This window comes from Copadichromis virginalis, linkage group LG10, assembly GCF_057382275.1.
Source record: "Copadichromis virginalis isolate Kocher_CV1m ecotype Utaka linkage group LG10, C_Virginalis_male_GT1.1, whole genome shotgun sequence".
Taxonomy (NCBI): Eukaryota; Metazoa; Chordata; class Actinopteri; order Cichliformes; family Cichlidae; genus Copadichromis; species Copadichromis virginalis.
Window position 1 is genome coordinate 14,861,564 of NC_140627.1, and position 13,805 is coordinate 14,875,368.

The 13,805-nt window shown below is 40.2% G+C and overlaps 1 protein-coding gene across 4 annotated transcripts in view; it reads right to left on the reverse strand.

The window, feature by feature from the left end:
• dlg4a (discs, large homolog 4a (Drosophila)) overlaps nucleotides 1-13,805 on the reverse strand; it is a 60,656-nt gene that overhangs the window by 31,948 nt on the left and 14,903 nt on the right. For 2 of the 4 annotated variants that reach the window (XM_085470090.1, XM_085470089.1), the window contains exon 1: nucleotides 8,110-8,635. The exons of the other annotated variants lie outside the window; for them this stretch is intronic. In XM_085470090.1, the coding sequence (XP_085326216.1) occupies nucleotides 8,110-8,211 (102 nt within the window). In that variant the 5' untranslated portion in view covers nucleotides 8,212-8,635. Of the gene's footprint in view, nucleotides 1-8,109; nucleotides 8,636-13,805 lie in introns of those variants that run through there. 4 annotated transcript variants of the gene reach the window in all.

A 13,805-nucleotide genomic window follows, 5' to 3' on the forward strand; every position in this document is an offset into this window, starting at 1 on the left:
AATATCATATAATACCACTCAAAGAATTTTTAAAATATTTGTTTTAATTTATTTGTTTGTTTGTTTTATATCCCAGTGATCATTAAAATTAAAGTTAGCTGCAAAATAACGTCCATAAATAGACTACTGGAGGCATTTCAAGATGACTGGCAACTTGCAAGACCTGCTTCTACGAGGATGGTGATTCTACAGAGCCAGGAAAATGTTTCATTTTTGAATGATTGTGATCACTTGCACATAAACCAACCTCTTTATCTGAGACTTTTTCCACAGTATATGCATGACAAAATGAGGTAAATTAAGGAAAAGCATCGCTGTTACCCTCTGGATTGTAATACACAGAATGCACTGACATCCACTGTCAAGAACACAAATACGTAAGAAGATATAATCTGTTTTCATAAACATAAATTCTCATTAGATCACTTAAATCGTTTTCTAACAGGCAGGGAGGTTTCCAAGGGCCTGCCTTACTTAAAGGTCATCGTTAGGAGAGCAGCATGAGTAGTATTTGCTTAAATTCTTGTACTATGTGTGAATAATAATAATAATAATATTTAACGTTTAACAGAGTTCAGTTATTGTAGAGCAATTGTCAAATGCTGTCTGCCATCACATTACTTTGTAATTCAAGGACCAAGCATGAGCTTTTAAATTATTTTCATTAGGTAATGGAATGAAAGCTGACCTTACCCCTCAGGCATATAATTTACAACAAACTTATATGGTAAATGCATTTGATGTGGAAGACATTACAGGAACCATTAGAAGCTTTTCACTTGCAAATCTGTGTCAATTAAAGGTGAATGCTCATTTATTTACATGTCTTTTGATTCTTAAAAATCAACCCAGAGGGCTTTTTATTGAGTCTGTTTGGTACTGCAACGATATGACGTTTGGAAGCAGCACAACATATCTCATAAAAAGTAAATGTGTTTCTATTCAAATGAATTTGAAGATTTGTGTTTAAATACATAAAATGGCATAAAAATCAAAACACAAAGCCAAAGTTAAAACACTTAGATAGGAGCAACTGATTGTTTAAAACCTGACAGTTTAAAAAAATAATTAACAGTAATTATTTTTGGAAAAAATATGAATAATCAGAGTTTTTCCTGCCACAAAATTGGCCTGTGGTGTGATGACTAGGCAGGACAGCAGGATCAATTTGCATCCTATGAAAGTGATGAGGATGTGTTACCTCTTTTTGACCAAAATGTTCCTGTTATACATTTAACAACATAGATTATGCACAAATTCCCTGTGCTGAAACGCAGTCACCTGTGGTGATATTTAACTTTTTCTTTTGTTTATTCATCAGCTTTCATGTCGCAGTGACCATTTGCATTTAACTAAATCTGGATAGTTTTTCAAAATATAACTTCCCAAACAAGCGCCCGGAGGCTCTTTGAGATGACACAATGAACTGTACACTGTAGGTGGTAGAGATAATCTGAATGAATGAACGTGAAAAGGTAGAAAACCACATGTGCAAGGGAGGCAATATTCACAAATTAGATATCCCAGACAAATAAAACACTTGGACAATATTGCACTCACAGTCAATGAATGTTATACAAGTTTGGTATGGTTCAGCAGTGTTGTGTAGGGGGAAGAGAACAGCTTGGTCGTTTTTGCATTTCTAGTTAATTTTCATGCGTGGATCAAACATCAGCAAAACAAACATATATATAATTACTGATGATTCACTGACGCATAATGTTGGTCGACTAGACAAGAAATACACTTAGATTTGTAATTTTACCTCTGTTCACCAACACAGCTGATTTTAAACCCAGCAATCAAGATGTGATTGAATTGTAGACTCTCAGCTTTAAGTCAACGGGTTTAGCAAAAGTACTAAAATGACTGTTTAGGAATTACATCATGCCCTATTTTCAGAGGCTCAAAGGTAACTGGACAAACTAACATCATTTTAACTGTAAAGATCGCTTTTAATTATTGGATGATCCTGCAGCCAATGACTGCCTGGCATCTAAAACCATCAACATAGGTGGTTGTAGCTCAAGAGGTAGAGCAGGTCTTCTGCTAATTGAAAGGTTGATTGTTCAACTCCAAGCTACTCCAGTCTGCATGGGCAAGATTCGTCCATCAGAGTATGAATGTGTGTGAATGTTAGACAGAAAGCACTTACTTAGAAGAAGCATTGTAGGAATGGGTGAGCCAAGTTGCGCTTTGAGTGATCAGATAGAGTAGAAAAGTGTTCTTTGAGATGCTCTGCTGTCCCTTGAATTAAACCCGAAAGTCTGCACTTCAATTGCTTGTTGTGAAAACCGTAAAATAAAAGTGTCTTTGACTTGGGGTTTAACTTTACTTCTTGCTCTTCCTGTGAAAAAAAGCAACAAAAAGTAATCACTGTGTTCTTCCCTTTCACACACTGTAAGTAGGCCACAGCTCTGCCTGGATATCGGTGAACAAACCCTCACACCAGCCCACTAGAATCTATCAACCACACTCACGTGGACTACTTACATTATCTTGAAAATCAGACTGATGATGTGGGTGAAATAACACTCATGGTGCCCAGCATCATCATTCACTGTCACTTTGACAGAGCGCAGAAAAGAGAGCAACATTTGCCTGTGACGGTCATGTGAACGTCCTCTTTTCCACTACAATCCATCAAGAAACAGTCACTGTTGCCTTCTCAGTTGATTTTCACTCCCAAGTGTCTTCACAAGAGCCAAACCTCAAACACAGCTTTCATGTCATTTGCATTATCACAATTGCTGTTGCCAGCCAACACCTACCAGTACAACACTTTTTTCGTGTATATGTGAGCCCCAGAAGACAGAAAATTCACTCATCTACTGCCAATGGTAACTTCAGACTATTCTCCAAGGTGTTTCAGCACAACACTTTGACGAGTGTTAGTATCCTGTAGCTATGCTGGCTTCCACAATAACAACAGACTTTTACATTTACCATGGGGCAGACTGCTTAAAGCTGTGCTGAGAAGGATGTTAATGTAAGAATCCATCAGTCCTAAATCAAAAAGTGGAGCTCCAACAAAGAGGAATATCCAATACCCCCACGGAGATGCTCTAGATTCACCCCCTCTTTACCCAAATTTAAGTCTACAGTTGTCGCCTTTGCAATGCTGAAAATTAGCATTAAGTACCAATCTAACTAATGGGCCGACAAAAATTTCAAAAGACAGAAAGACAAAGGGCAAAGAGTGAATATTTATTTAAGAATGCATAATTAAATTATTTATTATCATGATTTATTGATTTATTAGCATAATTGAATGAAAAGCAAGTGCAAACACATCTTCTGGGCTGAAATACGAAGGTGTTACACAGCGAGCAGCAACAGAAATGCATCCGCGTCGTCCCACAGGGAGATGATTTAAGTTCTGCCCTGAAGACCTATTCAAAATCAACATTTTAATCAAACAAATACTTTCAGCAGTACATGTTTCGAATCCCATTTTAACCACTGTAAAAAAACAGGCTTTTTTATATCAGAGTGGAACCATTTGCTTGGCGAGCAAAAGGTTGCTGGTTAATGACTCAAATCTCCTTTTGCATTGCAGGAACAGCAGCTGGCATTAAAAACTGCTAAATCAAACATGCGGCGCTTCCTGCTGTGGGAACCCTCGTGGTAAGCAAGCAGCTGAAAGTAGTTTCCATATCACAATGAAACATAAAAGGCCATAAAACAACCTTAGCAGTTAGTTGGCGCACGTTTAGTGCGGTTTTAACTTTCCTCAAATCTCAGTCTTTTTGCTTGTTAATTTATGTTCGTGTTGATGCTAATAACATTCTGAATTTCCTGTCTGTGGGATGATTCATCATTGATAAAACCCACACAGATGCATCATCCTCAAACGCAATAATCAGATCAGAGTTACAGTATATGTTGCCATAGTGGGTGCTCGGCTGTGGCACTTCTGCAAAGGGCTGGGCATGGGGGGGGGGGGGGGGGGGGGGGGGGGGGGGGGCATTGTGTCTGTCTAGAGCCTGCTTTCACTGGAACTTCACACTTATTTGCGAGGCAAGAAACACTTGCACGAGTCTGCAGTAGTAGGCCAGCTCATGTGAAATTTATCATTATGTAAATGGAAGTAAATGCAGACTGCTGAATTAATGCTTGGCATTAATGCACACAGGAAAACATCAAGATCAGACAGGGAGGGAAGGGAGAGCAAACATGCTCCCTCCTTTTGGCTTCGTGACACGTGAGGAAGCTAGAGTCAGAGCCTACAGCTGACTAGATTTCTGGTGGTCAGTGTGTGCAGGCAATGCAACGAGCAGAGCCCTGACAGCTTAAGTGCAACCCCGTGGATAAAAGGGTGTGTTGGATATTCGCTGCACTGAGAGGAGTACGTCATGCCATGCTACCCTTAATTAGCAATAAATAAATAAATAAATTTTTGCAAGTCTGCAGGTCAGACACAGCTCAGCAGTGATGATCGTTTCATCTCCTTTCACTTGGTCCACAGAAGCATGCACACACCATGTTTTTTGGGGTTTTTTTGCTGACCACATGCGATTTCACGTATGGTGCACTTGTAATGGGGGTTGCAACATTAACCCTCACTCTCTGACTTGTCCACAAACACGATCATGCATGGAGAAGCCATTTTACCACAGTACTTCTTTAGAAATGAAAATGCAGCGATGGTAGATTTAAAAGTACCAACAATAAATATTGCAAATGAAGCGCCTCGATGAAATGCATTGATTTCTTAATGGCTTGCATAGAATAAAAAGCGTTACCTTGTTATACCACAATTCGAAAGGAAAGAGGCTTTTTAAATGGCTGAACATCAAAAATAAATGTATTTCATGTTTAGTAGTTGGTAGTGATTCATTTTGGCTTTCGGAGACAAATGCTGAGCTTATTTACGTGCTTGTGCCTTCTGTGAATGTTTACTTCCTGGAGGGTAAAGCAACTCTGAATCTTTTTGCATTACAGCGAGGCTAAAAATGGATTTAATTTTAATGTTTGATGATGCATATCCATGTGCCAGATGCTCAGCGAGGTGAGTTTTTCATTTGTAATGTTCTGGTCCTTTTTGTGTTTGCCAATCAATAAAGTTAGCTTAAAAGTAAAATCAGTACCATTAACTGTAACAAGGGCCTCTACTGGTTAATCAAAGGCTCCGCCATCATTTTTGCATCTCTAACTCTGGTGACTGTTGCATTTGGAAAGTGCCATGTTGGTAAGCTTGAATATTAGAGCTGTTTAAATTAAAAACTGTATTGTCTACCACCATCCCATTAATGGGATGCAGTTTATGTTTATGAACAACAGCTTCCTCTTTTAGATTGTTCTTAGACTTTTATGTATTTTATATTATTTTTTATTTTTTGCATGACCTTGATAGGTGGACTCGGTAAGGTCAGTTTCAGAATAGGTTTAGTTTTCATACCATAAATGTGCCTCTCTCATAACACAGTGTGGTGTTTTGGCTCACATAAGCACATAAAGGAAATGGTTCAATCTTAGACCTGAGAAGAACTTTTGTACACTCCACTACAGTGATGGGAATCCTCAAGCTTATTGCTGAGCTCGGGCTCATTTCTCTGTAACAAAGAAGGCGACACAAACAGCAGAGTAAAATAGGTCAAATCCATAGGAAGAAGTGTATTTGCAAGACTATAAAAACAGGGACATTAAGCATGGTGAATGTGATATCAGTGCCCCAAATATATCCTCTCTGCTATCTCCTTTCTATATAATTACTTCTGTGCATTTAAAATTTTGGGGGCTGGTAATGAATGACTTTTCTTTTTGTTTATTTTCCAATACAGACACAGCGGAAATTGATTATCGGGGTGAGCTGATTACAGACCTTGACACTGAGATGAAGGCGCGCTGATACCTGTGTCATAAATCATTCATTGCACTAACGCTCGATTTTAAAACTCTATTCTTTGGCCTGTTTACATTGCACGGGCTTTAGTAGAAGTACCGCTCCAGATTGTGGCTTAAAGACAAAGTGAGGCAGGCCGTCTTGACTGAATGTTGCTAGGCCATCAATGGCCATTAAGCATAAGAGAGCCCATTAAAGCACTGCTGAGTGCCTACAGCCATAGAAAGACCTTTTTAATTAAGACACTGTATTCAAAATGACTGAGTGGATTTGTGCCGGGCATTGTTTAAGAACAAAGGTTATGCAAATACATCACCTTGAAAGCCCTTGGAAAACGACCGGTCATGTGGTAGCTAGTGTAACATAGAGGTTTATTGAGAGCAAAGGGTGCAAATACATGATATGAGGTAAAAAAAAAAAATATTGATCCAATACACTGTATATCCCAGAGATCCAAATTAAGCCCTACCTATAACAACTCCCCACGAGACTGCAACTGACTGGACACAAGCTGCTGGAGGGCTATTGAACCTGCATCTATACACTGTTTGCACATGAAAGAACAATGCTGAGGCTAGTCCTGAATGCACTGATGATTCCTGTGTTTTCCCCCAAAACAAGCCAGCTCCAACACAGTTACCAGTGGCATCATAGAGACAGCCTTACCAGAAAGTTCCCAAACAATCTCAACTAAAATAATTGCTTATAAATTACACTTGAAATGAAAAGAATCCCATGCTTAGAAGCCAGATCTATTAAAACAGAATTACTGTACAAGTGGCTTTAACTGAGTCATTAATCCCACCTGAAACCTGCTCTTTACGACAGAGTAAATGTTGTGTTGTGGAACTGCATTTCACTTGGATGGGCATGACTACAGAAGACGCAGCTTGAATCACTGGAAGAAGAATGTTGATGTGTTTTCCACCAGGAAGGTGTGGTTTTCCTGATGGAGATGCAGAGGAGGATATGAGCCAGGAGGGAGTGATGCATGGGGACAAATGGGATTATCTCTGCTAGTAAACTCAATACTGAGCACAGCAGGACCACCCTTTCAGAGACACGAAGAGGAAACACCCACGTAAAACCTCACCAGCTTTGCAGCAGACAAAATGTTCAAATAGTTGCAGGTAGTAGGATACGACGAAGATGTCGAGCTGTCTTATCTTCTAGCCACAAACTAGGAAGTGAACTGGATTCTAGTGACAAGACAAAACACGAACCAAAACATCAGCAGTGAATTTACAAACAATTAACTGGAGCTCTGTACACATGTACACACCATTTTGGCAAGTGTAGCGACAATTACTGGCCAGAGCAGAGCGGTGTAGTCGGATTTGGCTTTGTAAAGCTAACAGATTAGTGTGCCATGTGGAGGGAAACTCTGAACTGGCTGCAATACTAGAAACACCTGAAGTTGGGAGGGATGGAGGGAGGAAAATCTGGACAATCAGTGAAAGAATCAGTGAATGAATGCCCAATGTCCTCTCTTTGGATTACACGTTCTCATCATGATGGAAAACAGACAAACACCAAAAAAAAAACATCCAAGAAAATAAAAACTGCCTGATTTTTCCTGATAAACAGCAAACATCACCCTCTGGGTCTGATTTAAGAACAGGCTACTCTCCGTTCATGTTACCCTACTCCAAGCAGGCTCTGTTCTGTTGCAGCTTCCTCTAAGGATGAAGGCTACTTAAGTGGCCCTGAGCAATAAAGTGGTTTTTCCAAGGTCAAAAGCACAACATGCATCTTCCCTTGCTGGAATGCAAAGTGAACCTGTGGTCAAGCCCTACCGTGACCTGCCCAATGGAGACGGAGGAGAAATACAGGAGGGAGTGATGCTCCATTCATTAAGCAGCATCCGACTGTGAATTCACGCTGAACAGCAGCTAACACTAAACACAACAGTGCTTGCCAGCGATGCCGTAGCATGCTATGTGTAAAATGAAATCGACCATCTGAGCACGAAAACCCCGACCACTCGGCGGTGCAAAGGTATTAAGATGTGAATAAGCTTGCTGGCTCAAGACATATGGCCAAGTCACTTCACTGCACTAATTACTATCGTGGATTTGCACTTGGAAGGGGAAAAAAAGCGCGGTTCAGATGGCTTTTAACCCTCCCCCTCTGAAAAAATAAAAAAAATAATTTAAAAAAAAGGAAAGAAAGCTAATTTCTCCCAGAGGCCTTTTGCTCGGTTTTGTTCGGTGTCTGAACAAAGTGCATCCAGATGAGAGTCGCTGCTGCTGCAGCAGCCTTACCTTACACCCGAACATAAGAGACAGGGTCCGGTTGCTGCAGATGACCTTACACTGGCACATGACCGGAGAAAGACACTTTAAATTCCTGACAGGCAGAGACATCAGTCCGAAGCCCTCACACCAGGCAGACAGCACCAGAGCTCGTCGGTCCGCCGCCTCTCACTCAGAGCCACGGTGCAATTTAGACGAGAGCCGCGGAAGCTGGAGGGGGCGTGTGGGGCCGGTAGTACCCGTTAATGGGCGGGCTGCCCCGTTGAAGCGTGAGGTGTATTCCTGCTTTATTTGTTCGTTTATTTTTACATTTACTTTACGTTAACGTTTAACGAGTCGACTGCTGCCTGTACGTTGCCATATTGTCCAGAGGTTGAGCACAGCAAGCGTCACTCATAGCTATAGCGTCTCCCTCCCCACCAACCCCCCGCGTCTCTCTCTGTCCTCGCGCTTCACTTGATTGAGCCGTAAAGTTTGGACGTAAAGCGCAGCAGGAATCTCACAGGAAATCCGCGCAGAGAGTGACGCGATTATCAATTATCCTTTGAGTCTGCGTGAAAATTGTAGTAGTAGTAGTGGAGTAGTATCAAAGCGAGAGCAGTGAATGCCGGGGAGCATTTTTTGATGCTACACAAACATCCTCGCTCTCCTCCACATGTAACACCGTGATTGCTGCGCCCCCCGATGGATCACCGGGAAAATGGCGTGTAGGCTGCTGTCCAAGGTGCTGAAATCCCTCAACTCAGGAGGAGGGATGCGAAACGTCTTCATTTCATTCATCAGCACACGGTGTTTGACCGTATCCCTCAAAGCACCCTGCTCACATGGTCAGCGATGTATGATCCTCACGTTAAGCAAACACATGCCCAGTCTTAAATGTCGTAATAGTGTAAAATAGTGACGTAAACTAGGACCGACAAGCTGAGACTCTCTTGCTGTTGTGTTAGTATTTATATGTGTCATTATTTTGGATTTTCTCAGCTATCACTGCGCATGATCTGGATGGTTGTTATAGGGAATAGTGCCACTTGTGCTAAACGGAAGTGCTGAAAGTGGGCCTTTATTTTTCGCTGGGCCTGTTCAGAACTAAAAAACAAAAAACAAACAAAACAAACAAACAAAAAATGAATCAACCTAAAGTTAAATCAATTTTAAAATTACTCTTGATTTTTTTAAAATAGTGTTTTCAAAATAAAATACAATAGCAATAAGTTATTGTCCCTTTTTCTTTCACACACACACACACACACACACACACACACACACACACACACACACACACACACACACACACACACACACACACACACACACTTTACAGCTGTCACAACATGAATGTGTTTTTCATTTCATTCATTTGGTATTTTGATGGTCTCCACTCCTTCGTGGGATTGTGCTGGCATGGTGAGCCCACAGGGTGGAGTGAGAGAACCAGGTAGGGAAGATTTGAATATTGTGCATTCATCTCAGGACCGACTGCGGCGCAGGGCTCAATGCTCCCGGGTGACGTCAGCGTTAAATCGAACACAGAAACCGTTCCAGATATCCCAGTGTGCTGCTGATATATATTTTTTAAAACCCTTATCTCCCACCTATAGAGCTGGAGATATCCAGTGTGCTAAAGACACCAGCAGGTTTATCACAGATCTTCATGGGGAGGTCATTACAGCACAGTGTGAATTAGAATATAGTGCCAGCTGCTTAAAAATGTTTTTTCTTTTAGAGTTAACTCTCTCAATGACCAAAAAAGACGTGTGTAGAAATTAAAAGTTTCTAGTTTGGTCATGTGATTCAGGGAGTAATCATCAACATAAGCAGAGAATCCTTGATCACATAAATGCTCTGTTTTATAAGTCATCTGAGTCTTTGCTTGCTTCACATTTGTCTTTTAGTACTCTGTATGTATGGAAATGTATATATATTTATGCACATAATAACTGAAAGTCTGTCCTCAATTGCAGCGGTGAATGCCCTTTGATAGTTCACATTGCCGACTGTATACTGGAAAAGATTGTGAGTAACAGACTTTTAGTAGGCCACCTCTTCAAAATTACACAAGGGTAGTCCACGCGTTTTCCTCTACTCCTCCACTTGAATTACATCCACACAGTTTTTATGTGTGTTTGTGTTCCCCTGGCAATACTCCACCTTCTGAAAGTAACTTTCTTTAAAGAGTACTGTCACAATATCAATAACTAATCATCTAATCAGAAGTCTGTCTCATTTCAGTTTGGTTCAAATCAGCCTTCATATCACAGGTCTAAATTATATATCATTGGCAAGAAAAAGACATGAACTATTTTCTATTCTTTCTCTCCTAATAGAGAAACCTCCAAATAAACAACCCAGGAATGCCTGGGATTCCTCTCAAGGCTTTCGTTAAAAATATGTAGACATAGAAATGTCTTTTTTCCCCCTTCTTTTTAAGTATAACTATAAATTGTACATAGACATGGAGGTTTCAGATCTGGAAGGCAGAAATCCTTGAAACCTGCTTTCTTTCTTATGACCAGTGGGGACATCTGGTAGCAATTTACACGCGCATAATTCACAAATCATGGATTATTTTTTGTGTAGCTTTGGTTCAAAGGCAAAACAAAACTGCTGACTTTGCTACCGTACTGTGTGGTAGCTTTGAATTGTTTGCATAGACTATAAAAGACTACAATGCCCATTTCTTACGTGGTTTGATACATCAATAAACACTTTCATGATGAGTTAATGGTATCGTTGCAAGTCTTATTTAACGCAGAATAAAATTAATTAGGAGAGGTTACCATGTGATTTCAAAGTTATTACCATCTGAACATGCTCTATCCCTGCTTTGTAGTTAGCCATACTCAGCATTTAGGAAAACCGAGATCCTTAACTCGAGGCTTAGGCCAGTGGCCACCAGACTAAGAAGCATCCATCTTTAATATGCAGTGTATAGCCAACATATACAGTAGAAGTGACCCATTTTATGCAACACTTAAGTGTATTAACATGCAATTAACACAAAAACTGATGTGACTAACGTCATAAATTATCAGCGTAGGTACAGTATAATACATGGGTACACAGGTATTGTATAATAAGTACAATGTAGCATGGGCACAGTATAATTTCTATGGCATACTGTAAGTGGCTTTTCCCTTCAACTACAGTATTATGTAAGCGTGGGAGTCACATGGAAACCTGAACTGTTTTGAGTATAGCATTAACATCCTAATGCTGCATTGTATGAGAGAAACAGAGAGAGAGAGAGAGAACCCCAAAAGAGTGTTTCCATGACAACATCTGCAAAGGGTGGCAGATCCCTAACAAACAGTCCTCTTGCCAGCAGCTTTCTGGTCACTGGCTCTATAGCAGGACTGTTTCTGTCACGGGTGATTGTCTTCATAAAAGCAGGTGTCTCATGCTACTATTACATGCGACACAAGCGAGACACGTGACAGGTCTTCCTCAAATGGACAGAGAATTTAAAGAAATACAGTGAGCTCACGAGAAGAGCCCCTCACTGACGCTGTGAGTGGCTAAAACCCTGTTAAGTCTGCACTGAGGTTAGAGCCAGATTTTCCGTACTAGCTGTGGTGGTTGGCTAAAAGTTTACATTAAAGCTATAATCAAAGCTGAAATTCTGATTGGTTTACATTTAATTGTGTGAAAATGTAAATTCATGCAACATTGATGCCTTTGTTAATCTTCCCACATCCCCATCTAACATGCATAGCATGTCCTTGCTTTTAGATTAGCTCACCTCGTTTTTGAGATGTGTGTGATCAATAGATCCTACTCCGCCAACTATAGTCAGCTAAATTTTATTGCTGTTTTCTATTTATTAGACTCTTACATATACATAAACATCTCAAAATTAAATAAAGCAATGAATGCACTTTGATCTTGCTTCATTTTGCCTATAGACCGTACATTTCAGATTTATGAATTAGAGCATATTTTGTAAGTCCAGCCAACAGAAATAACAATAATATTAGCTTCAAACCTTTCACCAAATGTAAATGTATGCAGAGTAATTATTCCATATGTTATCCATATCAGAACCAATTTATAATGACACCATAAAGTTGATTGTGGCCATTGCATAACAGTTTTTCCAAACTTTATAATCTGTTTTTGAATTAAAGCATATTTGTGGTTTATTTCAACCTGGTGTATCTCTCCAAAATCTATACTGTAGATCTGGGAAAAGGAAAAATCACACAAAGGGCCTCTAAAGTGAGTTCCCTGCAGCTTTCCAGAAAACATGATATTTGCATTAATCATTTAAAAAATACAGTTTCAAGCTGGCCAACGCCAAATGTGCTCTTTGCTGACTTTGTTAGGGATCTCCAATTGGGGAATACTTGCCGTCTGATCTAATCCCCTTGTATAGTCATCCACTGCTTAGTGGATTGCTTACGTGCAAGTTACAGGTGTCGAAATTGTAGTATGATGGTGGGTTGCATTCTTTTGAACCATGCAGCCGATTGTTTCTTGAAATCTCTAAAACATAGGTTTGGACTACCAAGTTAACATGACCATACCAAAGCCTACAAAGCCCACATTACTGTATAATACACCGTTCTGAAATAAATCAAAACAAACATCTACCAATTCGATTTTTATAAAAAGCCATAAACTGATAGAACATGTGAAACATGGATGACAAAATAGTTTTGCTCTGTCTGGGCCCGCTCTCTAAATAGTTGTTTGTTGAGGCAAAACCTACAAGGAATTACAGCTTTAGTGTTTGCATTCACTGAAAGTGTAGAACTGCTGTCACAGAAGGTGGCAAACTGGGGGGAAACCAATGTATATCACACTTCCAGAACAATTCTCTACTATTGAGCCTTCCATTACCTCCAGCATTCAGCAGCTTTGACACCGGAACAGCGGAACTGAAACGCAAACACAACCGGGAATCTCCCGAGGCTCCGAGACTGCCTCAGCTCTCTTGACTAGGAAAACACACAAGGTGAGAATAATAGTATTCACACCTACACAGAACCAACAATATCTGAAAGTTCTCTGTGTGAATATCTGATTCTGTTTAGTGACTACAGTCCTGCAGCATCTACAGGCATAATTTCATATCAAAGAGGCCTGCGAGCTAAAACTAATTTACTAGAAGCAAAATGTTAGCTGAGATGCATTTGAGTGTAATATTTTATGAATTTACTCTTTAGTGTCAGAGAAAGTTAAACTGGACTTGTTGTCATCATTAAAAACCCTTTCTTTGACCCCAACGCTGCACAAAGCTAAAGGTAACCTGCAGGTGCAACAGCAGGACACAAAAGTTGTAGTAAAGGCAAACTGTTAGGTTTCAGATAGGATATTCCTGGTTTTCTCTCTTGCGAATTCACCCAGCTGTATAAATATTACATGCCCAAATGGAGTCATCACCAACAGCATTGACTTGGAGCAATCCATTATGTATGAAGTATGGTGCGTGCATTATGCCTTCAACACATTCAAAAAGCTAAAAGAAAAAATACATAGCCACTAGAATGCACTGTTTTTCTCCTTTTGGGAGAACTATTTAAGGGGGAAAATGGGATCGAAGTTGTCTGCACCACCCTTCAAGTGGATGAGAGCATCCACGCTGTCACGTCGTAATCTTAAAAGCGTGCGGATAATTCTCTTCCTGTGATGAGAGAAGAATGTCTAACTGCAGCTACTGGTCCAATTCTTTGCAACCATAGCCTCACAGTCTGTATTACATTCTG